The 26,974-nt window shown below is 44.0% G+C and overlaps 1 protein-coding gene across 4 annotated transcripts in view; it reads left to right on the forward strand.

The window, feature by feature from the left end:
* Positions 1-22,081, forward strand: part of PLS3 (plastin 3) — an 88,661-nt gene extending 66,580 nt beyond the window's left edge. For all 4 annotated transcript variants that reach the window (XM_045029947.1, XM_045029948.1, XM_045029949.1 and 1 more), the window contains exons 4-17: positions 2,542-2,705; positions 7,231-7,360; positions 7,998-8,130; positions 9,481-9,562; positions 10,232-10,397; positions 12,747-12,889; positions 14,857-14,952; positions 15,549-15,744; positions 16,517-16,595; positions 17,094-17,208; positions 17,336-17,469; positions 19,285-19,408; positions 19,787-19,911; positions 20,828-22,081. In XM_045029947.1, coding sequence (XP_044885882.1) covers positions 2,542-2,705; positions 7,231-7,360; positions 7,998-8,130; positions 9,481-9,562; positions 10,232-10,397; positions 12,747-12,889; positions 14,857-14,952; positions 15,549-15,744; positions 16,517-16,595; positions 17,094-17,208; positions 17,336-17,469; positions 19,285-19,408; positions 19,787-19,911; positions 20,828-20,960 — 1,820 coding nt within the window. In that variant the 3' untranslated portion in view covers positions 20,961-22,081. The remainder of the gene's footprint in view (positions 1-2,541; positions 2,706-7,230; positions 7,361-7,997; positions 8,131-9,480; positions 9,563-10,231; positions 10,398-12,746; positions 12,890-14,856; positions 14,953-15,548; positions 15,745-16,516; positions 16,596-17,093; positions 17,209-17,335; positions 17,470-19,284; positions 19,409-19,786; positions 19,912-20,827) is intronic.
* Positions 22,082-26,974: the final 4,893 nt, after the last annotated feature.

Here is a 26,974-nt window from a genome sequence, read left to right on the forward strand (position 1 = left end):
GACTGCTGTGCTTAATAAAGCTTGCTTTGTAAGCTTATATTTTTGGAATAAAGTTCTAAAATTGGAGGCCAGACAGCAGTGTTTTTCACTAAAATTACTCTTTGGTCAAATCACGTTGTATTTTGTCAGCATTACTGTAAGTGCTGCAGTTGTGTATAGGATTTTAATCTTTTAGTAATTCACTTTGGAATACTTTTGATTGTATTACATTTTAAGGAAGAATTTAGGAGTGACTACAGGGTTGTACTATGGTACCTGGGACACCTGCCATTAAACCATTTGCATTTCATTTTCCTGTGAATTTACTTTAGATCAGTAAAGACTGACCTTGATTATTGTTTTTTTTGGCTGGGTCTTAGATGAAAGCAGGATCAGTTCTGAGTGGTTCTGTTTGTTGCATCTGAATGTGCTCTAGTGACAGACGTTGCTTCTGGGGCAGGCTGTTCAAATTCTGGGCTCTCGTAGGAAGGTGGCTGCGTTGTGACTAGAACGCACGTTTTGTCAAAGCACCGATCTCTTCCCGGAGAGGGTATGTGGAGTGAAGACTAAGGATGTGCTTGTTGATCTTAAGGCATAAGAACTCACATGTGTGACTCCCACAGATGAATCCAGCTGCAAATACCTGTGGCTGCCGGAGCTGCTAGGAGCTGTGGTCTCTGTTTTCTGCAGCAGACCAGCTCTCTGGGGGAGGCAGGCTTGGCAGTACACAGCTGATGTGACTGGTGGCTGTAACTGCAGAGCTGTGGAGGGAAAAGAATGAAAGACGACAGCCGTAATGCCTGGAGGGGAGGAGGGAAAGAGAGATGGGGCAGTTGCTTGGCTCTCAAACAAGAGCAGCTGCTGTCTCTAGGAGGCTAGCCAGTCTCAGCCATTTTCTCTGGGACCAAGGCCCTTTGCTAGTTCAGAGAGTGCTTATGGCTCTTAAGTGGTTCTTTTGCTACTGAGGAGGCCGGTGGACAGCCCTGGAGAGGGAAGTCCTTCCTTCCAACTCCTAATTCCACATGGTCAGCAGTTCAGCTTCTATACGGGCCTGGTCCAAGTGCCATCCAGGGTGTCACTGGTGAGGTGGCCCCATCCCCTAGGAACTGGATTAACCTCTCTCCCCCGCACCTTGCATTGATGTAGGGCACAGTCTGCTAACGACGCGGGGCTGCTGTTGGCCTCAGCGACTTAGCCCGTGAAGGCACTGTACACTTGACGCTGTGTTCTTCCAAACTGGTTCCAAAGAGAACCAGTGCACAACGAGGAAGAATGGCGGGTGAGTCAGGAGGTGGCACTCTTCACTCCGCAGGTGAACCAACACTCCCTCAGGGCTGCTGGTGGTGGAGGAGCAGTATCTCAGATGAGACCCGTAGGGGGCACTAGACCCAGCACCTTTGGTAAATTCTAAATTGCACAATTATGTTCTGCTGATCCAAACTACTCTTAAGATTTCTGTGGGATGCAGGATAGTTGTTTCTTGTCCCTGAACTGTTGCGTGGTGTGTTGGTGTTAGTTCTGACCTACAACACCACACATGCCTGTATTTCAGTGGCAGGGAAAACATTTGCTACATGGCATTGTGTGACTGTAAAATACCAGGGATCCACTTGTATGAAAGGCAATAGATAAACTGAAAATCTTGTCTCTTGTCCCGGTCTCCTCCTCCTTACCCAAGTAGGTGCTTACTTAAGCCTATTACTAAGTATCCAGTGGTGCTATAACTTGATAGCTGATTATCAAGCCAAATGTCATTGCATAGCTCTCTTTGGCAGCTCACATAAATGGAAATGTTACCAAAGTGATTAATCAGTTCTGTATTGGATTTTTTAAAAAACCTCTTTAGATTTGGAAAGCCATGGGATCTTACACCAATAATTTAAACTAGAGGGGGGTGTTTAGGATGTGTATTCTTACTCAGAAAATATTTTAAAATGAGTCTTATACAAGACGTGGGTGCTGGTGCTACAAAGCCTTATGCAATACAAAACCTTGTGCATGGTGAGCAATCCCCTTCAAGTCAAGTCTGAAGTCAGCTGGCTTATGTGCAGCATGTAAAGTCAAGCCCACTAGTCCGTGCAGGATCAGTGCCTCACTGCCTGTGCTTGCCTGCTAAATTTAAAGTCCATGCATTGGAGGTACTGCATTCAAGTCCTGGGTTTGAACCTTGTCACGCACGGAATGAGGGGTCTCACAAAAAAACATGATGTTGTGCCAGCTTGCTCCTGTCAGCGCGGGCAACCTTTCTTTAGTTCCCTCTGTTTTAATTCACATTCTTGGTTAATCCAGTTTACAGTTATGAACAGCAAGTTTGTGACACGCAGGTAGATTTGGATCTAAAATGAGTAGACTACTTAGGATATTTATCTCATGTTCAGTCTCATCGCATCTCTGTGCCTTACAGAAATTACAAAACAAATGGGCAGACCCATTTTACATTTCAGTAAAACATGTTGGGGGATTTGGGGTTAATTTATTTTGGTGACAGCAGCGATGTACTTCCAGGAGGATTAACTTATTTCTACAATTCTCTCCTTTTTTCTTTCCCCCGTTTATGTAAAGATCTCAACAGCAATGGATTCATTTGTGATTATGAGCTGCATGAACTCTTCAAGGAAGCTAATCTGCCTCTCCCAGGATACAAAGTGAGAGAGATCATTCAGAATCTTATGATTGACAGTGACAAGAACAAGGATGGGAAGATTAGCTTTGAAGAATTTGTGTTTGTAAGTATATTTCTGCATTTCCCTGCAATTGAGCTCACCATGTTTTTGCTGTAGGGTGTTGTGACAAGTACACAGTCTGAACTGCTTTAGATGAAGTCCAATAATAATGGGTGTAACTTCTCATTCCATTCACCTCAATCACAGACTGTCTACTTCCTATTAGGGCTTGATTTTTTTTTTTTAAAAGACCGTTTGAAGTTAATGCTTAGTGCTTCTAGAAACACTGTCTGAATAGGCCCAGCCTTTCCTACCAAAGTACTGGCCTTCCCAGGGGAAAAAGCAGGGTTACGTGTGAAGGAATGGAGCAGAAAATGTCTCAGAACTTTCCCAGTATGAAAACTGTCTGCCTTAGAGAGTCTGAAGAGTCGTTCCTTTCTAGGGTGACTTGGTGTTTTCTGAGTAGAGGGAAAGGTTCTTTCACGTCTCAAACCTCAGAAGATACTGACTTGAAATCGACTTGATCTTTCCAAACACTGTTTAGGTCCCCAACCCAAACCAGAATTGATGTGATGGGATCTATGCGCTCGTGCCGCTTCGCATCTTGCTAAGACCTGGTCTCCACTAGAAAGCTAGGTCAGCATAACTATGTTGGTCAGGGGTGCGGAAAATCCACACCTCTGCACGTCGAAGTTAAGCCGACCTAAGTCCCCGTGTAGACTGCAGCAAGTTGACAGAGGAATTCTTCCATCAACCCAGCCACTGCCCTTGGGGAGGTGGATTACCTACGCCAGTGGGATAATTTTAAGTGTAGATAAGCCTTAAATCCTGTCCTAGTTCCTGGATTACTAATGTGGCCTGCATCTTGCAGGAGGTCAGACTAGATGATCATAATGGTCCCTTCTGATCTTGAATTCTATGATTCTATGATTCTATGATTCTATGATCGTGGCTAGTGAATGCTTGGTTCCCCAGACGAGTGGAGCAGAAGGAAAGGAAAGTTTCTTACCTCTCAAGTGCTTGTGACTACAAATCACTTGAGAATTTTCTGTTTGTTACAAATGAGGGTGGGAGGCACGTTTATAAGGTACACTTAGATTAGTTCTAGGTGCTGGTCTGGTTGATTTAACTTTCACCATTGGCCTGCTTTTCCCTTCTGAGGAGGAGTGCAGAGGAGGATAATCTGGAATACAAATCTAGAATCTGGCCTTTGACTCTAAAAAGGGATCAGAAAAAGTGTGGTATTTCTGGCAAAGGCTTTCTCTGAAAGACTGTACCCTCTTTACACTCTGACGGTGATGTTGTGACAGCAATGCCACAGAATGTGTGGGGTGAGAAGGGCAGCTGTTTCTGTGTGCAACTTCTCTTGATTTCTTTTAACTTAGCTTCAACTTTTTGTTCCTCAGTTATTTTCAGACCCTCTGAACTCTTGAGTTCGGAGCAGAATAGTAAGTTGGAGTTCATTTGCAGTTTGTGAGCACTTGCATGTTGGGTGCATGTTTCAAATGTCAGTTTGCACTGGTTCATAATTCTAACTTGCACTAGAACACATTTAAAAGATTCTCATTCACATAAGTGAAGTGTTTAATAATTTTGTATGTTAATAATATGAAGCTCTCCTACCAGCAACTAACCTCTGTGGGGAGACCATCAGATTTAGCAACAATTCTGCTTATGAAGTTTATTTATTAAAGTGTAGCAAGAGGGATGTTACAGTTTCAGTATAATTACTTGGAGAAAAAATATGAAGGCGGAGGAAGACTCATCTGAGGTTGACCAAGATTTCATTGCCAAAAAGCGGTCTTAAAATTAAGGGTTGGCTAGCCTTGTTCATTTGAATGACTTCAACAGTAGTGTACTGGAGCAGCTCCTTGATTGGTCATGGAAAATCAAATAAAATACCTAGGTAACTTATTAAAACGAAAGTAATTCATCTACTGAGCAGCTTGTTACTTTTCAAACCCGTTTGCAGAACGGTCGTAGTAAACCTGCCATCTGAAGTGCAGTGCTTGTAAAAGAGGATTTAAAAGGGTCCGTTTGAATAGTTCACTGTGTGAGGCTGCACGTTTCCAAATTCATAATAAAAAGAACTGTGGCACAAACTCACTCCTAACCCCGTGGAGCCTGGATCCTCTGGTCCAGCCAAGCTGTCCCTGGTGCAGGAGCGATGCGGGGAGGGGCGATGTTGCTGAATGCCACCTTTGTGCTACCCCATCCTGGTGGCAGCAGGGGCTGATTCAGTTTGGTGTCTAATGCTGTGCTGACCGCCATGTCTCTGGCGCGAAGGGCTTTAAGGAGCAGGGAATGGGGACACAGCTAGCTGCAGTCAGTCTGCTACTGGGGGCTTCCCTCTGCTGCCCGGTTAAGACAGGCTTAGAGTCGTGTTCTGCAACCAGAGCTGCAGATAAAGAAAACGTTGAAGAATATGTTGGGCCACTAGAGAAATGCTTAGTCCTGCCCATGCCAAAGGATCACACTACAGGTTGTACCAGAAGAAGGGGGATTGCTGAGACCAGTAAGGAACAGAGAAGTTCTAGAGGGAGGGAGAGCTCAGTGGTTGTGAGTTCAGGGATCTGGGGCAAAAATCTGTCAGGGACGGTTCTTGGTCCTGCTGTGAAGGCCGGGGACTGGACTCAATGCCCTTTCAAGGTCCCTTCCAGTTCTAGGAGATTGGGATATCTCCATATTAAAAAAAATAGCGAGCACTGGCGGCAGGAAGGAGCGTGAGCCCCAGACACTGAAATCTGAGATCGTAACTGAGAGCCCTACCTGAGCCTGGCCACCGAGTCTCCAGGCAGAGCCCTGAGCACCGTGTGAGCCTGTCTGACACCTACACAATACTGGAAGCATTTCAGTGATGGGTGTAGGTGCCCCTTGCTGAAGACGGAAGTCAGTCCCTTCAGGAGGGTCGAAGTCGATTGAGAACGGTTGGGTAGAGATGTTCTGACATGCACTTTCCTCCTCTCCCCGCCCTCACCAAGAGTCCCAGGCCTCAGGGCTTTGAGAAAGATGCTCCATAACCAGCATTCTTCTGAGATTCTGACGTTACCCCAGTTCTCCTGGGCTTGCATTCAGTGTGCCCACAAATGCTGCCTTTGGAATTCTGAAATGCTTAGCAAGGCTGCTGAGAGCTGCACGCAGGAGTAGACATTAGATTTAAGCCAAAATACTGGATGGGTTTGAAATCCTGACAAGAGACTGGCCTGCTGCCCTCTTGGTTAATCTCTGTTGCCCATAATAAGGCATCCTTGAAGTAGCAGCTTTGAGTTAGCCAGGATGTGGCAGGCTAGCTACGGTGTGTGACTGACGCTCCTGCTCCCGCTTGGTGTGTGGAATTGTGCCACACTGGGAACAAGGCCTGATTGTTACAAGAAACGTGGCTTATCTTCAGCTCCTCAGTGCCAAACCTGTGCTTCTTACACAAGAGAAGCAGAGGGTGCAGTATTACTGCTGGGGCAGAGGGGGAAATGTGTGTACCTGGTAACTGTGTACAGAGGGAAAGGAAATACGAGAAGACACCGTGCATCTTTAATGCACCAGGGAAAGGGCCAAAGTTGTCCTGCATGGAGAGCGTTCCTCTGTGGAGCAGCAGCTGGAGTTGAAAGCTCTTGGGTGCTTTTCCAGGAGGATGTGCCAGCTGGGAAGCTTTCTGTAAGAGTGCAGAAAAACTGGATGATTGTCAAAACCCCAAGAGGATGGCTGAGTCTCACTTAGGCAGATATTTCATGGAAGATACAAGGTGTGATACAGAGATTGCTGTAAGCCCACATGGAGAAGCAAATAGGAGTGGGACTCAGCAGGGACTAGCACGAGGAGACCAAAATGGTGAGCACGTGGAGGTGTGGGCAGCTGATTAGTTACGATAGTTATAGGTAGAGGTAACCTCTGAGATGATGGTGATTTCTTGATGTGTAATTAGTTTTTCTTTCCTAATAATTAGCTCAATAGACAGTACATTAATATCTGCAAAGAAATCCCAGCATGAGCTTTTCCATGCTGAAGATTCTCTCTTAACCTCAAACATCAAGAGCGTGTACTGATTTGGTCTGTTGAAAAGTTTGTTACCTCGCAATAGCCTAATATGGTAGGAAAGTCACTGCTGCAGTCCATCTTAGAGCTGTACTATTTTACACTTGCTCAGATGTGCTTTAAAAAACTCAGGTTTTTGTTTTCTGTGGGATGTGGACAAAGTCACATCTGGATGAACTAAAGACACCTGCTTACGCAAACTGGTTAAAATTGTGCAACAGCTTTCTGAATTGTTTTGCTCACATGGAGAATGCATGTGTACTTGCTTTCAGACTGAAGTTTTGAGCTCTTCTGGTGGCCTCTTGAAACTGAACTAAAATAATAAATGTATGTAAGTTACTGGCTTCTTAAGGCTTCCATTTGAGCAGGTGTTTGTACTGCTTGATTTGATTAAATCTAATGGAACCACATTGTTTTCCCCCATAGTAAATTTAAATCCAGTATTATTTTGCTAGACCATTCTTATGTTTACTGATTGTACTATAAAGTTTGTTTAAACACGTGTTTTCCAGTTTACAAAAAATGAATTTTTGTCTAAAGAAAACTTTTTGAACTGTAGATTTTCCAAGAGCTGAAAAGCAGTGATATTGCTAAAACTTTCAGAAAAGCCATCAACAGAAAAGAGGGAATTTGTGCTATTGGTGGAACGTCTGAGCTCTCCAGTGAAGGAACACAACACTCTTATTCAGGTATTACTCTGACATTCGAATGCTTTCTTGAGTAAACAGACCAAACCCTAGAACTAGCAAGTTTAATGAACTGGCAGAAAACAAGCTCATATGTTTTTTGTTTTTTTCCCCTGAATAGTCAAATTGAAAGAAGAGCAAGGCTAAATATCAAGTGATGCTACATTAGCTCTGTTTAAGTTGAGTGGTTGAGTATGTCCACGTTCCTGTTTTTAGATTTGTCCTGCTAGCATTCTCAGTTTGCTGATATAGTCGTATTGCATTTGACTATAGCCAGCTCAATGAGTGACTTGTAACTTCGAAAACCCTCTACCACTACAGAAGATAAAAAGCTCGGAATTCGACTTTTATGACCAATCAGTGCTTCGTTTGTTATGATAGCGGTGCTGGGGCTCAAACAATTAGGTGCCAGGGCTCAAGTTGTTTTTTTACATTCATAACTGATGCAGCAAACCAAAGGTGCCGGGGCTCTGAACTGCCGAGCCTAGAGGTGCCGGGGCTCTGAACTGCCGAGCTCTGGCAGAAATTGGGCCCTGTGACCAATAAAATGAAAACGTAGTGCGCTAATTACAGTGCACTGTTCAGATGTCTGCTCTGCTGTAAAAAGCCTGCATTTGCTTTACGATTGCACTTGTTTTAGAGGAAGAAAAATATGCCTTTGTAAACTGGATAAACAAAGCCTTGGAAAACGATCCCGACTGCAGGCACGTTATTCCAATGAATCCAAATACAGATGACCTGTTCAAAGCTGTTGGAGATGGGATTGTACTATGGTAAGTCGTAAGTCTGTTTCCTACAGAAGTCCTGTCATTGGGACTTGGCTCTTCAATCCAGGCTGCTTTTCTGACCCTGTATGTTTGGCTAGACTTCTTTGCCCAGGTGAAAAGGGGTATGTAGTCACCTCAGACTTTCACTGCAAGAGAGCACTTTGGCTTTGATGATGTGGGGGAAACTGGAGTTCTATATTGTCTGTGGACTCTCACTTCTCTTTGGGTTTGAAATGTAATTTACCTCTCCTTGCTCCTCCTCAGAGGCTTGGCTATTGTATTAGCAAAATTTAGCAGTGACTTTGGAAAAGTCTGTCCTACAAAAACCCAGCTACGTTCATAGATGCACAGAAATGTGTAACAGTGACCTGTGGGGGCATGTTTTGACATCAGTCCAGTTTCCTTACATACCTGTATCTCAAATCACTATCATGTCCCTTGTTGGAAGCCTCAACAGAGGCTAAGGATGAATGTGTCTAGCAATAGGATCTCTGAATACCTGATCTACTTCCCATTGACTCTAATGGTAGCTGGATTAGGCTCTAGGACTAAGGTGGGACCCATTAGTAGGGAAACTTCCTCTGCTGTTCACTGCAAAATTTGGAGTCTACTCTCCAGGGCCATCAAACAGCCTACATATTTACTCTGTAGAAACGGCTTTTAGATTTAAAAGCAAAGTGAAATGGTATTCCAGTGGCACTGTAGCAAAAGGCTGAAGATCTATTGTAGGTTAGGCATTGCCTTTTTTCACTTTGATTCTTTACCTGCCTTGTTTTGACACCTGCCCCTCTGTGATACAAAAGTAGGACTAAGCGGGGAATAATTTATAATGTAAAACAGAAAGTCTGCTTCGATTCATCGTGCCAGTAGACGCCTGAAGCATTGCTCTACATGCTGACTAGTAGAAAAACCCATTCTGAGCCTTTTGTGAATTCACTTCACATGCCATCTCTTCCGAAAGTTTGCACTGTCTGGGTTTTTATTTTGGCATTCATGTTTATTATTAGCAAGGTCTCTCCTTTCTAAGTATGCTGAACCACATAATGTGGTTAAATTGGAAGAAAAGAAATCTTCACTCTAGAATGTACAGCAGAACAATGGCTCTTCGCTAGTTTGCTGACGGTATTGTGAATAATTCATGTGTTTTTACTCAAGCAACTGAGCTAGTTCCGTGATGGCTGTTACTGTATTTACAGTTTCATCAGGCTTAACTATAAATTACAAACCTAAACCTTTTATTTTAAACAACTGAGTACAAAGTATCTGATCAAATCTCATTATTATTCTGTTTATTTGCAACAACTTGTGTTAGGATTAAACGCTTAATGGTGTTTGAATATTTTTGTCTTTTGTCAGTAAAATGATCAATCTTTCTGTTCCGGATACAATTGACGAAAGAGCAATCAACAAGAAAAAACTCACACCATTTATAGTTCAGGTAAGGTACAATAGACTTTCATTACCTCTTACAAAGATTGAAATCATGCAGGGCTTGTGAGGGGAGATGAATACAGCGACCCATGGAATTAATTCGTGACTCTGGTCCAGAGCAGAGATAAGTTTTAATTGTATTTAATAATTTAAAGGACTCTCTGTACTGTGCATTAAATGGAAATCTTAGTGCAAAGGGCAATGTTCTGTAAATATTCATAAGGGCAAGAGGAATGATGTAATGCTAAAAGCTGCTAAGGGTCCCCTTCGCAGGCTTTAGTAAAACTGAAATACTGTAGCTGTCTACGTACCTCTAGGTGTATGCTGCTAAGGGAGGTCGATAGGTGTGTGTGCATGTATGTTTGTATTAGAATACACAACATAGTAAATTGATACATGTTGAATACACAAACTATGTACCTGTGTGTGCACACAACATTTTAATGAACACTTTGATTTTCCAATCTTAATCTCAGAGGCTGAAACTAAAAACCAGAGACTGAAATTAAACCCTTGGGTCTAATTCAGTCCACTTTGATGAGAGTTCCTTTAAAAACTCCCTTGGAGTCGAATGCAGCTGTAGTTACTATAAAACTGCAAGGTTTCTTCTACTGAAAGCAGGGAAGTCCCCGGGCTGTCCGCACTGAGACCTCTCATTTAGCTGTCTTGTTTACAGGAAAACTTGAACTTGGCCTTGAATTCTGCCTCCGCCATCGGGTGTCATGTTGTCAATATTGGAGCAGAGGACCTGAGGGAAGGGAAACCACATCTGGTGCTGGGGCTTCTCTGGCAGATTATTAAGATTGGCTTGTTTGCCGACATCGAACTCAGCAGAAATGAAGGTAGCAACAAAGTGTAAATGATTGTTTATCCTTAGTCAAGCCTAACCTTAGGGTGACCAGATAGTAAGTGTGAATTGGGATGGAGGTGGGGAGTAATAGGTTGTTTATATAAGACAAAGCCCCTGGTCACGCTGCCTAAACTGTCTCACATTACTGTCCTGTGGGGAGGGGGAATGAGGCTTGAAATGAGTCATTCAGCGGCATTGCTCAGCCTGAGGGACATTGCCTTTCAGCTGGGGGTCCTTCATGCCACATTCTTCTCATCCAGCCAATCTACGCTTCATTTTCTTCCCCTTCTCTGCAAAGAGACTTCTCTTACTGATCATTTTGATCAGGGGTCAGCAACCTGTCAGAAGTGCTGTGCCGAGTCTTCATTTATTCACTCTCATTTAAGGTTTTGCGTGCCAGTAATACAGTTTAACGTTTTTAGAAGGTCTCTTTCTATAAGTCTATAATATATAACTAAACTATTGTTGTATGTAAAGTAAATAAGGTTTTTAAAATGTTTAAGAAGCTTCATTTAAAATTAAATTAAATTTAAAATGCAGAGCCCCCTGGGCGGGTGGCCAGGACCCAGGCAGTGTGAGTGTCACTGAAAATCAGCTTGTGTGCCATAGGCTGCCTATCCCTGATTTTGATTGTGAAGAAACTGCTTTGGGTTCTCAGACTGAGATGTCCTGAACCCTCCCAGCACTTTATGGAGTTGGCTTGAATAGGCTGGATGGCACGCGCTGGTAGTGTGGGTGCATTTCAACGGTAGCAATAGCGACAAGGTTTTCTTGTCATGGACCCACCTTGGGCTAAATCAGCGCAAGCTGAGCATGTCTTCTCTGAGCAATGATAACTTCTGACTGGGAATGGGGGAACTGCTAAATCTCCATAGACCATTAATTGGATGTATTTCTATCTGCAAGTAGATGTTCTCAAATCACAGGGTATCATTGTGTGATGCTTAGAGCTGGTCAAAAAGCAGACCTTCCTTTCTCAGATTTTTTGTACTAAATTTTTCTGGCTTTTTGACAGAAACCTCCCCAAACTGACAGTTTCTTGCCTTTTTTTTTTTTTTTTTAACCAAATGGAAATATTCACAAAATCATTTTTTTTGTCAAGATTAAATGAAAAATATTCAGCCAGGTCTATTAGTGTCCACAGTGCATCACTTGAGTATCGAGGCTAGTGTTCTCCCTGCTCTAAAACACCAGGCATCAAAGAACAAGTACATCAGCTCTCTCTTTCATTATGTCCTGATGCACCTCTCCAGTTGTTGAAGTTTGTTACAAGACAGATCTTGCTTACTGAATATGTAGCCAGCTGACTAAAATAAAAGGTGTAATCTTTAAACCATAATCTTGAAACTGGCTTGGATGTTAAATCAAGCAAAATTTCTGGCCGCCTGGTGGTTATGGCACCTGGACTCTTGCTATCATCTACTCTTCTAAGTGAGACAGAATTGGAGCACGCCAGAACTTGGAGGAGCCCGTCCCTGCAGGTAGTGGCATTGGTGCTTCGGCAAGTGGCATTCTCTTGGTAGAGCTTGAAATGCTGACTCTTAGGGAGAGACTTCAGAAGATGTTTGGATCACAAATAACTGCACTTTGTCCGTTTCCCATCTTCAACCACCTAAATTGCCCTGGCACCTTTCGGTAGGGTAGCTTAGCTTTCCTTTCCCTTGTCAGTGACAGTGGAGTGATGCTGTGGGATACCTGCCACATGTAGCTGCTAATGAATTATAGCCTCATCAGTGCCAGTGATCCCACCAGTCAACAAGCTCTGGGATCCTTGTGGACTAACCGTGCCACAGAAAGGCTTGTGTGTGACTTTGATTGCCTTTTTATTACATTTTCCCTTCCCCCATCGCTACCAAGGTAAGTAACATTTGGGCATAGAATTTCCAACTCTGCTCCCTAACACTCATCAGCAATGGACTTACAGCAGTGGTGTATTTGTAGTTGTTGTCATTTTTCAGAAAAACATATGTGAAATTGCGTACACACTGATTTTTAAATGGAAGGGCATGTACCAAATAAACTAGATAAATTGCCTCAACCTGGAGGGTTGTTAACTGGAGCTGATCAACAAATGTATGTATTTTCGGGGGGAGGAGGGATCCTTCTAGAAACATGCTATATGGAATATTACGATTTTTAAAAAATTATTTTTATTGGAAAAACCAAGGTATGTTGGCAGAATCAGAAATTATTAGAGGGAAAAACTTTGATATGGTCTGTAATTTTTTGTCCAAAAATAGTTGGGTGAAATCTTTTTCAGCCAGCTCTAACTGTAACTTAAAAGAAGGCCTCTTTTTAACCCAGTACTTCCCTGTATTGATGCATGTCTGTTTTCTTCTAGCTTTGGCTGCCTTGCTTCGCGATGGTGAGACTTTGGAGGATCTTATGAAACTATCCCCAGAAGAGCTGCTTCTGAGATGGGCAAACTTCCATTTGGAAAATGCAGGGTGGCAGAAAATCAATAACTTCAGCTCCGACATCAAGGTAATTGGAGCTTTGCTTCTGTGAGGAGCAGCCAGATGCATCTAAGCCAGGTTGCTGGGGTGGGGTGTGTGTGTGTGTGTGTGCGCGCGCGCACTTCTCTCCTGCATTCTTACATAGTTAACCAGTTCGGCCCTAATCCTGCTAACACACACCTGCTTTTAACTTCACGGCCCTGAGTTTGATTTCAAGGGGACTCTCAGGTTGGTAAAGTGAAGCACCTGTTAGTGTTTGCAGGATCCAGGACTGCTTTACTTCAATATAAGAGCTGACCCTGTCCTCGTACAGTAGAGAAATGGCGACTAGCTTACTCGGGGGTTCTGCCCTTGAATCCTCTCTGCTTGGTACTGATTATCCAGCCATAAAACCGAGTCTGGTGTGTCTTTGTTGTTTATGGTGCCTTCATCTTCAAAAGCTGCAGATATCAGTTCAAAAGCCCTGAAGGGTTTTTACTGCCCGAACGGGGAAGCAGTACATCCCTAGGACGCTTTCATGTGGTTAAAAGGCACATTCTCAAGACAGTTCTCTTTCAGAAGCTGTTTTCAAGGGTCCGTAGGAAGCACTGGACTAGAACTCATCCGAAAACATGGGGAAATATTTCAACAAATGTTTTGACCAGTTCTGCAGTGGAGAGCTCGTTAATTGTATGGAAATGCTAACTCTTGTTAGCAAATACTGATACTTTACCGGAGATGGCACTGCAGAAAGATCTAGTCCTGTGTCTTCACAGGGGGCCTGTTGAAATGGGTGGTAGGTGGGAGAAGACGTGTCTCCTAGAATGCCTGCTAGTGGCTGGTCTCGTGGCTTCCTTCCAGCTAGCAGCCCTCCCGGGCCTGACTTCTTGTGCACTTTATACAGCAAGGGCTCCAAACGTGCCTGGAATCCAGGGACATTCCTACAGTTTGGGGGGTTAGAAGCAAGAGATTTATGGGACTTTTAAAATATATTAAAACTTTCTTCTGCCTAAAGGGAGCTTCCTTTGGTGCAGGGAGTAAATCGATGCCTAAGGCTGGCTGGGGGTGCAGAGAATGTTGCAGAAACTTTCAACACCCACCTCCCCACCCACCACCCCCCCACCCCGGTTTTCAAAATTAGAAAACTCCACCAAGAGCTCTGCCCAGACCGCTCTGCGCAGTGCAGGCTCCCAGCTCGTAGGATCTCGTGGGACACTTCATGGTCCCAGTAAGGGAAAGTGTTTTAGTTCTTGTTCTGTAGCTCTCTCTCAAAAAAACAAGCTCAGGCTTGAATCTTCTTCCCCTCCGCCCCCTTCACTTCCCACTAGACAAAAGGTTTGTACCCCCAAATCATCTCTGGAATGGCTAAAACCTTCATGTGAATACACAAAGCTCATATCTTGTCTTGGGATCTGCTTTACGAGGAAAAACCCAAACCCTGCCTTGTGTAAATGTGATACAACAAGAAAAACCTTCAGGCTCCATGTATTCAAAAGATCAACAACACTGTCTCCTCTGTACTGGTTTCCTTTAGCAGTGTTGTAGCCCTACAGAATGATCCCTTTCTGATTTGAGGTGGGGAGGAGGTGCCTATACGCCTGAGAAATTTATATGGTAATTGGCATCAGGAGTATGAAGCTACTCTAGAGGTCAATATATATGGGCTGCCTATTGGATCTCTGCAGGCAGTTGTTTAAGACCAGGATTTCCAACTTGCATTTTTTTGCCGATTGTGGTGGTGTAAAACATTCAATACTGACCTGTTATTCTGACCGTTTAAATGCTGGTTTATGGTTCTGACACTGGCTTAATGTTTCTAACTTTGTTCTTCTTTCCTCTCATGCCTCCGGGATTTCTGCTGTGGTGCCCTTTCCCTCTTTGCTCTTGCTTGTCTGTCAAGCTCACTGACTTCAGTAATTCAGTCAAGGTACAGACACTAACCGAGTCTGTCATGTAATGTTCGTGTGCGTTCAGCACCGTGTAGGAGAGCTGAATATGCCACTTAATCCATTTCAGGATTCCAGAGCCTATTTCCATCTCCTCCACCAAATTGCACCAAAGGGGCAGAAAGAAGGAGAGCCGCAGATTGATATTAACATGTCTGGTTTCAATGTAAGTACTCAGTAAGTCTTGTCTGGTTTTTTTCCCTTGTCCTTATGCTGTAAAACTGAAAGCTGGGTATAGACTTTGCAGTCTGCTTATGGCCTCTTAATCATCTGGTGATTGTCAGACTTTGAACAAATAAGATATCAGTGGGCAAACAGAGACAGACACATTTCTGGTATACAGTTAAATGAGGCTATGTTTAGACCTGGGCATTAACAGCCAGTGCAACAATTGGAGTAAGCCAAATGTCTGAGGATTCAGTCGCCTTTATGCCTGGTGATATAGTAGTGAACATGCCGAATCACGAGTTCTAATTATTATTCTAGCTGGCTACTCTAAAGCTTGAGAGTGGAGCTTTCTAACAAAGCGGGTAGATGGTGACCAGTGCGTCCATAATGCTATGGCTCATTACTACAATATGTGTTCATTGCTTTGTTTTTATTCAGTCCGGTTAGTAAATGCCCCATGCCTCCTGAAAGCAGGCGGACTTGTGTATTCAGTCCAGCAAAGGCAGTGGTCAGGAAGAAGTTCCTGCTTTTTATAGTTGAATGACATCCTCAGAGTTTGCTGGTTATTCATGCTTCTGTCTCCCCCCCCCACAGGAGAAGGATGACTTGAAGAGAGCAGAATACATGCTTCAGCAGGCAGACAGACTGGGCTGCAGACAATTTGTTACCCCGGCCGATGTTGTCAGTGGTAATCCCAAACTGAACTTAGCCTTCGTTGCAAATTTGTTCAACAGGTATCCGGCGCTTACCAAGCCGGAAAATCAGGACATCGATTGGACACTACTGGAAGGTAATAAAACGTCTCTCCTATCATGATGTTTGAAGGAAAAATACCTAATGGAAATGTTTTGTACCACAAAAGGCTGTTAGCGTTCTGATGAGCCATCAGGCTTTGAAGAGTGGTAGTAACGAAAGATTCAGCACTGTGGTATTTCATTTTCAGTGATGCTGTTTACCAATGGATTTTAGATGTGGCGTGTGCATGTGACCAACCCGTCTTGCATATTGGCACAGGGGTCAGATACCAGGCTCTACACTGAAGTTTGAATGTAGAGTCACATATAATGTGCTTTAACAAGACTGCTCAACCCCCACGCCAGTGCTGAGAGGCTGGGAAGGTAGGAACCCATGTGTAGATGGGTTACCTGCAACACTGAGACGTTGCTTTCAGAGGCATCACTGAAAGTACTGGGCTGCCTGGTTCTCAGCCATTTATTATTAATGTTAAACTCTCACTGCTGCGTATTCTCACCTGGGATATTGCACCTCTGACAGGTGGTGCATACGTCGCAATCCATTTTATTGACCCTAAACTCCTTAACTTCCCAAATCCTAGTTAGATCTTTCAGCATTGAGAAAAGATGTCCAGGTAGCTGCCCTATAAGTGGGTCCTTTATGAATCGTTATGGAGGCAACTGTTTTTCAGCCTTAAAAATAAGCTACCCAGTGCAGAGCTTCCTGTCAGGGCAGGTGGGATGCTCGGTGTCCCGAAGGCAGAGTTCTCTCCAGATTGGTGAGAGGCACCCGTACAGGCACTATAATGTCTGTCTTCTTTAACGTAGGAGAGACACGTGAAGAAAGGACCTTCCGTAACTGGATGAACTCTCTCGGTGTGAATCCACATGTAAACCACCTGTATGGGTAGGTCTTCTGCATCCTTCTTCCACTAGAGCAGTTGGCTTTTAGTCAAATGCATCTTCAGTTCTTAATCGACCAAAAAAGAAACCTGACATTTTAAATGAAGTAAAATAGGTATTTGAACCTGTTCAGCTCTTCGATTGTGTTTAATGATATGTTAGGGCACCTAGAGCCTTGGATACGTCTTTTTCTTTTTTTTTTAAATTAAAACTACCTAAAACAGGTGCTCCTCAGTAAAATTGCAAGCCTAGTCACTATATTAGCTGCCAGTCACTCTGGAGGTGCACTGGGATCTAGATTTGCCTTATGACAACCAGGGTTTATCTCCCCATGTCAGAAGGTGGGAGAAGTTTTTGATATTTTACTCTGGGGTGGTTGGTTGCTTCTTTTTTTTGCACTGTTGTAACATAATTAATCATAACGTTAAACGTAAACCTAAGGAAAGTCAAGGTGTGCTTCACTCTCCGAACACCAGGACTAACCAATGCTAATCCATCCTAGTGACCTGCAAGATGCACTGGTAATATTACAACTGTACGAAAAAATCAAAGTTCCTGTTGACTGGAATAAGGTTAACAAGCCACCGTACCCCAAGCTTGGTGCAAACATGAAGAAGGTGAGAACTTTAGGTTACGGTAAGAACAATAAGCCTGGGTTAGAAATGTAACATTTGGAAGCCTCGTTATAGGTACATTTCTAATTTTTTTTTGTTCTTGTACATTTTTTTTCCCCTGTGCGTGAAGCTTGAAAACTGTAACTATGCAGTGGATTTGGGAAAGCATCCGGCCAAATTCTCTCTGGTGGGCATTGGTGGACAAGATCTGAATGATGGAAACCAAACACTGACGCTAGCTTTAGTCTGGCAGCTGATGAGGAGGTACAAAGCTTGTTTAAAATATCGAAACGTTGTGAATGAAGCATTGGAGTGTAACATGGTATATCCCATGCTCACGGCTCTCCCTCTCTCGGTGGGCCAGACCATAGATGCAGATCTGACAAAATACTTCTAGAGCTCGGAACTTTTAGAATTTTTGCGCCTCTTTCCACCCCCCACCCCCCAAAAGGGGGGGAACCGCAACAAATTTCAAAGTTTTTTTGAAACTTTTAAATTTTTTGTTCTGAAATTGTAGGTGTAAAAAGCCTCCTCCCTCTTCCCCTCCTCCCCCGCTTTTCTTTTTTAAAAAGGAAACAAAGTGGGATTTTTTCCCACTAAAATGAAAAACTTAATGACAAATTCTTTACTAAATGGAAAAACCTAGTTAAGTGTAATAAATTCCTGGAGAATTGCTTTTTAAACCCAGCTCTAAATGATTCTAGTAAGATACAAAACTGAAAATATGCACTGTACAGATAAAATGAGGCCACTTAATAACATTCAGTATTCTAGCCAATATTTTCATTAACGACTTGGATATTGGAGTGGAGAGGATCCTTATAAAAGTTGCAGAGGACACCAAGCTGGGAGGGGTTGCGAGCACTTTCAGGGACAGGATTAGAATTAAAAGGACCTTGAGAAATTAGAGAATTGGTCTGAATTCAACAAGATGAAATTCAATAAAGGCAAATGCAAAATTACAAATTGGGGAATTACTGGCTAGAGAGTAATTCTGGAAAGGATCTGGGAGTTCTGGTGGATCACAAATTGAACGAGTCGACAACGTGTGGTGCAGTTGTGAAAAGGCAAGTGTCATTCTGGGATGGATTCGGAGTGTTGTGTATACGACACAGGAGGCAATTATCCTGCTCTGCTCGACACCGGTAAGGCCCCAGCTGGAGTTCTGTGTCCAGTTCTGGGCACACGTTGTAGGCAAGATTTGGAAAAATTGGAGAGTATCTAAAGGAGAGCAACCAAAATGATAAAATGTTTAGGTAAACTGACCTATGAGGGAAGGTTTTTTTTGTTCTTTTTGGTTTTTTTTAAAAAGAGGCACCTTTAGTCTTGAGACAATAAGAGTGAGAAGGAATCTTCTAAGTCTTGAACTATGTTAAGGGCAAAGAGACAGGATCAATTGTCCTACCTTCTTGTTATCCATGTCCACTGAAGTAATGGGCTTAATCTGCAGCAGGGGAGATTTAGGTTAGGTATTAGGAAAAAGTTTCTAACTCTAAGGGTAGTTAAGCACTAGCAATAGGCTTCCAAGGGAGGTTGTGGAGTCCCCTTCATTGGAGGTTTTTAAGAATGGGTTAAACCAGTGATTCTCACCCTATTTATCATTGCGGGCCACATATGCGTTACCTGGGCGGCAGGTTGAGAACCACAGCTCGCCCTACATTTCTGTGATTAGCTCTAAAGAATTTTATCTGCCCTTTTAATAATGCAAAGCTTTAGGTGTGTTACCCATGTCAATCACAGTGCAGTCACTAACTTCATCTGAACTGATGGTGACTACACAGCTTAAAAAGTGACTAAATACATGGGATCAGTTCAGTATTGTTCAGGGTGTCATAACTGGTGGGGCACATTGAGAGGAAGTTAGACAGAATCCTTCTCTTCCCTTGTGCACCAAAGGTAACATAGAGCAGAGGCTGAAGTCAGGACTCCCAAGATGGGTCTGCTATTGTAGGTTGCTTTGTTTTGGCTCAGTAGCCACCCACCCCTATGCTGAATCCTATACTGCATTGAGACCATGGCTTTCTTCCTGAACCATATCTACCCTGCGCTGTAAGGAACCTGTCTCCCACTCATTCTCAGATACACCCTGAATGTTCTCGAGGACCTTGGTGATGGTCAGAAAGCAAATGATGACATCATAGTAAACTGGGTGAACAGGACACTGAGAGAAGCTGGCAAGTCAACCTCCATTCAGAGCTTTAAGGTACAGGGCTCCTTTTTCCAGTGGGAGGGGGACTGGCATCTCCTTTGCAATGCGTTGTGCTGCAGTGTTGGCCACAGACTTGGGCAACTCCATTGCAGGCTGTTGGGGAGAGGAGATTTGCTGCCTGCAAACCAGTTACTGTTTGTTTAGCACAGTCTAAGCACTTTGTCGCAGCTAAGCCGAGTAATAATGGTAATATGGCCTTGTAACTGGCTCGGAAAGGGTCCTGTGGGGACTAATTATTAGTAGATGGTAATAATTTTGTGACTGTTAAAAAACCCTTAGTTTTGTTACCCATTCCGCAATCAATTCCGCTGTTGTGGAATCGGAAGCCAGACTTGCTGAATCCTCACCGTATGTCACTGTGTATCCTTCTAGGACAAGACTATCAGCAGTAGCTTGGCAGTGGTGGATTTAATTGATGCCATACAGCCTGGCTGTATCAACTATGATCTGGTAAAGACGGGGGACTTATCAGAAGATGACAAACAGAATAATGCTATGTAAGTGTCTTCGCCTTCCGGCTGCAGATGGGTGTGCTCCAAAACCCGTGTTCTCAATCTTTTGCCATACTGGGACTGTCCAGTGACACTGTCCCGCTTAGCCTATCAGAAGGGCAGGCTTCTTGTGATGCCGGCTTTTGGAAGGAATAGAGAACTGCTTGAACAGTTCCTAGTAGCGTGATCCTCTTTCCAATAGCAGATAGCCCTGTGAACAGAGCAGATTCTCTCCAGTTTGGTTCAGATTGATTTAATAAATACTTGGCCTGTATCTCAATATTTGATATTTGAACTCTTAGACACATGGGTCACTATGGTGAGTCTGGTTCCTGGTGAGATCAGCACGAGTCTTCTTCAAAATAAGTTTCCAGTGGGAGTACTGAACTGGAAAGTTGAAACTTGCTTTCCATTAAGATTCTGTAATAAATGTAACAGCAAACTTTCAGCACTCTGCTTGCTTGAATATTGATAGAAAGCAAACACAAGGAGCATGAACAGAAGGCGATAGTTCAGAAACTTAACTGTTCACCAGTAAGAGTTAGTATTTACTTATCTCTAAGGAATATTAAATATGCAGCGAATAACTCAAGGTATATGTATTACACTTTCTCATTAACGGTTTGTAGAATGGACTTAGGTTCAAAATATCAAGTAACGTGTATATTAAAAACTGCTAATTCTCTGTAATAAGATTATTTTAAAACCAGTTGCTCTACATTAAAAATGCATGTATAAAACAAATCTACTTGCCATTTCTAAACAATCACACCTTGAAATCGGAGTTAATACCTTGTTGTTAAACTGTGTGTTAGTGATCACTGAAATCACGCTGCAAAGGCTGGCTCTTTGGCTAGCAAGTTCAGGTAAAGGGAGGATTTGAAACGTTTACATGTACTCATTTCTCTTGACTGCTGAATAGGTACGCGGTGTCCATGGCCAGAAGAATTGGAGCCAGAGTATATGCTCTTCCAGAGGACCTTGTGGAGGTGAAACCAAAGATGGTTATGACCGTGTTTGCCTGTTTGATGGGCCGAGGAATGAAGAAAGTGTAAGATGCTGAGACACGTGCAAAAATCCCAACCTTCCACCCCAGTGCATGACTCGCCGATCAGCTGTGTCCGGGATGAAATGCTGTTGGCCTAAGAACTGTTGAAGTTTCAAGGACTCTCAGTTTTGCTTTGCAAGACTAGAACATTAACAACATTCTCAGGGAGAGGAGTTTTTAACCAACAGATTTGCTCTTTTCCCAGAATGGAAGTTTGATTTAAAGTGCTCACGGAAATGCATTCATATCAGAGCAGCATCTTAAAAAATGCTGCACTGGACCTATTTCTCAGATATTCCGTGTTTTTCTTCTGAGGGTTGCTAAGGTGGTTGGCATGAATCTTAATAGAAACAAATCTCACTTTCTATCTAAAAGACAGTTTAACTTGCGTCTTGTGGTCAAATCTTGTGTGTTCTGGGTTTGAGCTTTTATTCCTTGCCTCTGTAACCATAAAGTTACAGAAGAAGCTGAGATCTGTAGCACAATTTATAAAGTTAAATGAGAAAATTGTATTTCTGAAGATCAGTCTTCCTGCAGTGTTCTCTCTACATGGTGCTTTTTTATACACATAACAAATATTTTGATTGCTTCACAAATAAAGCATAGCATTTTTTTTTCTTGCTACCTTTATTTAAAGGTCTTTCAAGATAGACTACATTTGAGACTACCACCATAAAACTCAGTCTCTCTGGCAGTAGTGGACATCTGATGGCATCATTAAATCTGAGAATCAAAATGAATGCATTTTTGTACGCATCTTGGTTCAATTTTGTGTGCACCTAGAAAATAATTTTTACAAATCCTGCATGTAAACTTCTATTACTCTTTTATTTAAAATTCTGTTGGGAATAACACATTGCAGGGCGGCTGTGAAGGGAAACGGCAAATGTTACAAACAGCAGGGTTAAGTAATCTGAACTGCAAAGTGCCGAGACACACAACTATTTTTTACAAATATGCAGGAAGTGGTGTCACCAAAGAAGGAAGGAGCTGTATCCATAGGAGTTAATGTACTCTTGCTTTGGCAAGCTGTTTGCTATATTTTGAGATCATATTGCTATTCTGAGCTATTCAAATGATGTAATATGGTGGCAAAGCATTAGTTGAAATAAAAACATTTAAATACAAGCATCTTTTTTTGCATATTTAATCTGATTCACACTTGTCAGTCTCTCCTTATTGACCATTCAATTTTTCGACTTACTTCCATGGTTTGGACTTGTGGGATTTTTGTGCTGAGCCTTTGGTTTGCTTTCTGGGAGTGGCGTAAGAACTATTTTTTTTCCACCTCTTCCCCTTTTGCTCAGTAATGTTGGGGGCAAGGAGGGTTGACAGTAATTGCTTGATCTCAAACTAGCTACATTGTGAAAACTTTGTTAGTTATAACTGTGTTCGTTTCTTGTTTAAAACGACCTGCAAGGGGAATGCTATCCCATCCAACTTTAGTGTCCTTATCCACCTTGATCCTTCCATAAAGGATACTCAAGGCACTCACCATTTGAAATCTTATGTGGCTGTTTCCCACTCCAGTGTGCCTACCCAGCATGTGCCCTTCCGGAGATGTCACAGCTACCACTGAACCCTCTTGAATTAGGGAACTAGTTCATAGGTCACAGAGGCTGGGTAAATGCTGTTTGGGGACTAGTAGTACCTCATCCCAAAGGGTGTAATAAGGCCAAATAATAAGGAGAAAGGAAACAGGACCTTGGATCTGGCCTCCCCTGTTTGGTAAAATGGGGCTTTGGTTCCGTCCTCTCCTGTTTGGTAGCTGCTTGGCCAGCCCTGCAATCTAACTTCTCACAGGGGTTGGTGGAGCTGTAACATCGCCAGCACGGTGCATGCCACGCATTCTGCAACATCATGGAGAAGTCAATTGTGCAGCCTGATGTTGTGAGACCTTAAAAGAAATTGGCTTTTGAGCAGAGACTGGATACTGTCGTAAGTCAAGCATTGGCATGTTGATCCACATGGCTGGCGTGGATGCAAATTTGTTAATTCAGTTTGCAAACACTTTTGATGATAATCTGTACTTCATGCAAGCTCTTCATAAGCATCATTAACGAGGTGGTTAAAGTCTGTGCCTTTAAGAATGAATTCAGTGACAGATTAACCATAGCCCCACTTCCACATTGCAATATAAAACTGTTCAGAGGGCAGGTTGGACTAACTTTTGTTTTAATTATCAATAGTTGTCAAAGCTGTTTGCGAGAAGATCTTTGCTCCAGGCCTGGCCAGCATGCCACATGGTTTAAGTGCACACAGATACCTAGACCTCTGTCTTTTAGCTTTTGTGAGTTTTCATTCATCATTAAGGCTGCAAGCTAGTTCGCAGAATTTTGGCAACACGTGAGGCCCTTGCTTTGCTATGGAGCGTACTGTGCTCAAGTAAATATTTCCTTATGGGAAGTCCAGGCGATGATGATTTGGAGATCATGATGGGGAGCAGTATTGATGTGATGCACTTTATCTGCGATTACATGTTTAACTTCCAGTATGGGAGCATCTGGTTCTGGTTTGTCTAAGAAGTTGCCATCCTGATGGTCTCAGGGGAGGGAGATGTGCCCTGTCAGGGCTGTTTTCTGTGTGCAGTCTGCTGTTCGCTTGTTTGGTTTTTTGCAATACTGGCTTTATATTATGAATATTATTGTGTAAACTGCCTGATAAGGCTGTCCAAATATTTTCAGTTCTTGGTGAAAGATGACAACATTTTTTCTGTCTAGATGATTTTGTTTCTCAAGACTTGCTGCGGCAAGTAACTAGGCTTTAGAGCCGGCCTGGAGATTCATCTAGGAAGAGTTCTTTGCAGAGTCACATTTGTTATGCTTGGACCTTGTCATGAGGAAGCCTTTGCAACTCCTCTCTGGAATTATTTGTAATAACGCTGCTGACGTCTTCTAGCTAATGTATTGGGAAGCGGTGGCATTTGCTAGGTATTCGTGGGTATAAATGCTGTCTGACCAGTAAGCATTCTAACCTCTCCAATTTTTTACTTTGAAACATGTATCCTGTCTTGTCTTTTTTATTTCTTAATTACTGGTTTTCTCTCTCTATTCCCGCTGTTCTTTAGCGGTATCCACACCCACAAAAGATGATTCGAGGGCTCAGCTTCACTAAGTACTGAATTAACTTCTGGACTTGAGCTGCAGATGAGTGACTCCAGTGAATCCCTGTAATGTGGTTAATCCGCCTGCATTCCTGTCAGATTTATAATTGTGTAATGGAGACGGCAGGGCCGTATGTAAAGGGAAACCAGTTCAAAGTAAGAAGCATGTCTGCTTTCAAAGGGCCATGCGAAGCAGCAAATGTCCAGGCAGCTTTTTGAAGCAAAGTGCGTATGGTTAAGTGTGATGCACCTATTGAGAAATGTCACCATTTTGTGAGGTACATGGGCACGAATAGTGTGAGCATTTCCTCGCCGATGTCTGTCTATCCTGGTTTATGTCCCCTGCATCCTCAATCACCGAGTCTACGCTGTGACTGCAGACTGCCAGCAGGGGCAGTGCGGGCAGCATTTTTTGTATGTTGAGAAGGTGAAGTCAATAACAAGACCTGCAGCAAAGCCCAACACATCCCAGGTCCGTTGCTCAATGAGGGATCCAGCATGATCACTGAGGAGGAGGCTAGACCAAAGCCCAGAGAACAGGGAGTTGTGGGTGGAGAGACCGTAGTACTCGAAGGCTTGGCCTGTGAGTTCTGTCTGCCGAGGTCCAGGCCTGTTTCTGAGCTGTGGGAACTGTGCTTGGCCTAGAGGAGGGCCTCACACGGTCTCGACTGTATGTGTTAATGGGAAAGTGAGCCCCAAACTCTGAGCATGTAGAAGGGCCGCAGTAAGTGAGGGCTTGTCTCTCCTTATGGCCATAAGCTGGGGGACCGAGTGCTGCAATGCTGTGCTCCTGGGAGCAGCACGTGGCCAGGCACTTCCAACAGAGGAGAGCACGCCCGGGGTTTGTCGTTCTTTGCAGCAAAACAGAAAAGAATTCCTGGACGCTACAGGTAGAGCCCAGGTTTCATCCCCAGTGCTGAAAAATCTTACCCTGAACCTCTAAAATCCATTTAGCCACGAAAGGCCTTGGACTATCCCAGCTTAAACGGAAGTTAGGCACTGTCTGTCTCTCTGCTCGGTTTGAATGCCTGAAAACATGTTCCTCTTTCAGATGGCTGGGAGGTGAATACAATCCCTGAGCAGCTCCAGTTACACGGCTTTCCATAAATGCTACGATTTGTGCCTCCGGAGAGAGGCCATTCTCAGATGCGTTTCTGTTCGATCAATCAGAACGTTTACAGCAAATGTTCTCAAAGACCAGTGACCAGCTGAGATAAGTGAGCGAAACTCCTGGCTCCTAACGTGGTGTTGTGGGGGTTGGTTTGGTTGCTAGCTGACGCATGTGAGTTACCCTCCATAAGTGAAGTTCTGGTTAGAAAAGCACCTTACTGGATTAATTCGCTATCTGTTTGTATTATGCCATTGTCTATAGACCCAGCCAGGGCCCCGCTGGGGTAGGTGCTGTCCAGGTGGGTGAAACAAAGACCGTCCCAGAGCCAGCGATCTCATGCTACAAGTTTATGGCCAGAAACAACAAACAAACGGGGAGAGAGAAGGCAACATTATCAGTGTGATTTTGGATTAGCATAGTGCGGTGGCTGGGAGATGCGCCATTCCTGGGTGGTATCTAACAGCCACCAGCAGCTGGTTGTCGATCTACTTTCATTACGTTGTAGTGCTGGACAGCTGGGTTAGACTGCTGAGCAGGGGGCTGGCAGCGGGAGGGAACTCAGCAGGCCGGCAGCAGGCCGGCAGGTGCTCACCCGGCACTGGCAGCTGTCCAGGAAGAATAAACGCAGAGCTAGTCTGATCGCAAGTCAGCTCAGTGAAGATCAGCATTCCCTGCGTAGGGAATGGAAACACACTTCAGAGACTGGCACTGGAAGAGGGGAGAGGTCCTTAAACTGGATTGTCCGTCAGCAGAACCCACCTCAGCCACAGTCACCATTGGTAGGGATGGAGGCATCAGGTGGTAATAGCAATGAATAGGGGGATGGTCTATAGATTGGGTTGCTGCTGCTGCTGCTGTTGGAATGGGGTCTGACGGGCGGCCCCCGCCCCAGCTAGCCTGCGTGCGGGCAGCTACAGACGTGATATGGTAGGAGTCCAGGTGCAATTTCCAATCAAACTGAAGACATCGGTCATGAACTCTGCCAACTCTTCTACCCTGTGTTGAGGGCGAGAGATCCTGGGCTTGGGAACGCAATGCAGACAGGCTTCTGCAGACACCCCGGGCCCAGTGGGAAAGGACCCGACTGGTGTGTTGAACGTACGTTAAACCGTTCCCGTGCTGAAGGAATAAACCTGAAGACGAGGGCTCTGGACTCTCGGTGCTGGCCGGTGTGCCCCAGCACAGAGGTGGTGAGTTAACCCGCTGGCTTAATCTCTAGACACAGGGGTGCTCACCCGGTCGGGAAGCCAGTCTAACACCGCTCTGGACCACATTTCTTTACAGTCATTAACCAGTGTGACTGAAAGTACCTAGGGGGAAATTCACTGCGGTGCTGAGGGGCAGCATGAGGCCTGGGCGCTCTTCAGACTGGCGAATAGCACTGAAGTGGTGGATAGCTCCTGTCATGTCTCTACTCCCGGCCTTTCTCCCCAGGGGCCGGGTTCACCCATGGAGAAGTGATGGCCCAAGTCTCTGAGTCACTGCAGGGCTGTTGCCCGTCTCTTCCCAGCCACCACCTTTGCCCTTGTGCTGCACGGTAGCTTGGAAGCTCCACTTCCGCCGTCTACTCTTGGCACTAGTATTAGGCACTCGGGTGCCCCCCTGCCAGGTGGGGCAGTGAAAGCAGCAAAACAGCCCTAAATATTCGTTTCCTTCCACTGCACCACAGCTCTCGTCGTTTCTGTTTTTGCAACATCACTTTTACTTTCCTTCTAAGGCACGAAGCTGCAGTTGATGCTGCTAAGTGCTCTTAGGTCTCCAGAAAGAGTCTGGGTTGCCAGACAGCTATTCCTAGCGTTCGGTCAGT

Source organism: Mauremys mutica, chromosome 9, assembly GCF_020497125.1.
Source record: "Mauremys mutica isolate MM-2020 ecotype Southern chromosome 9, ASM2049712v1, whole genome shotgun sequence".
Taxonomy (NCBI): domain Eukaryota; kingdom Metazoa; phylum Chordata; order Testudines; family Geoemydidae; genus Mauremys; species Mauremys mutica.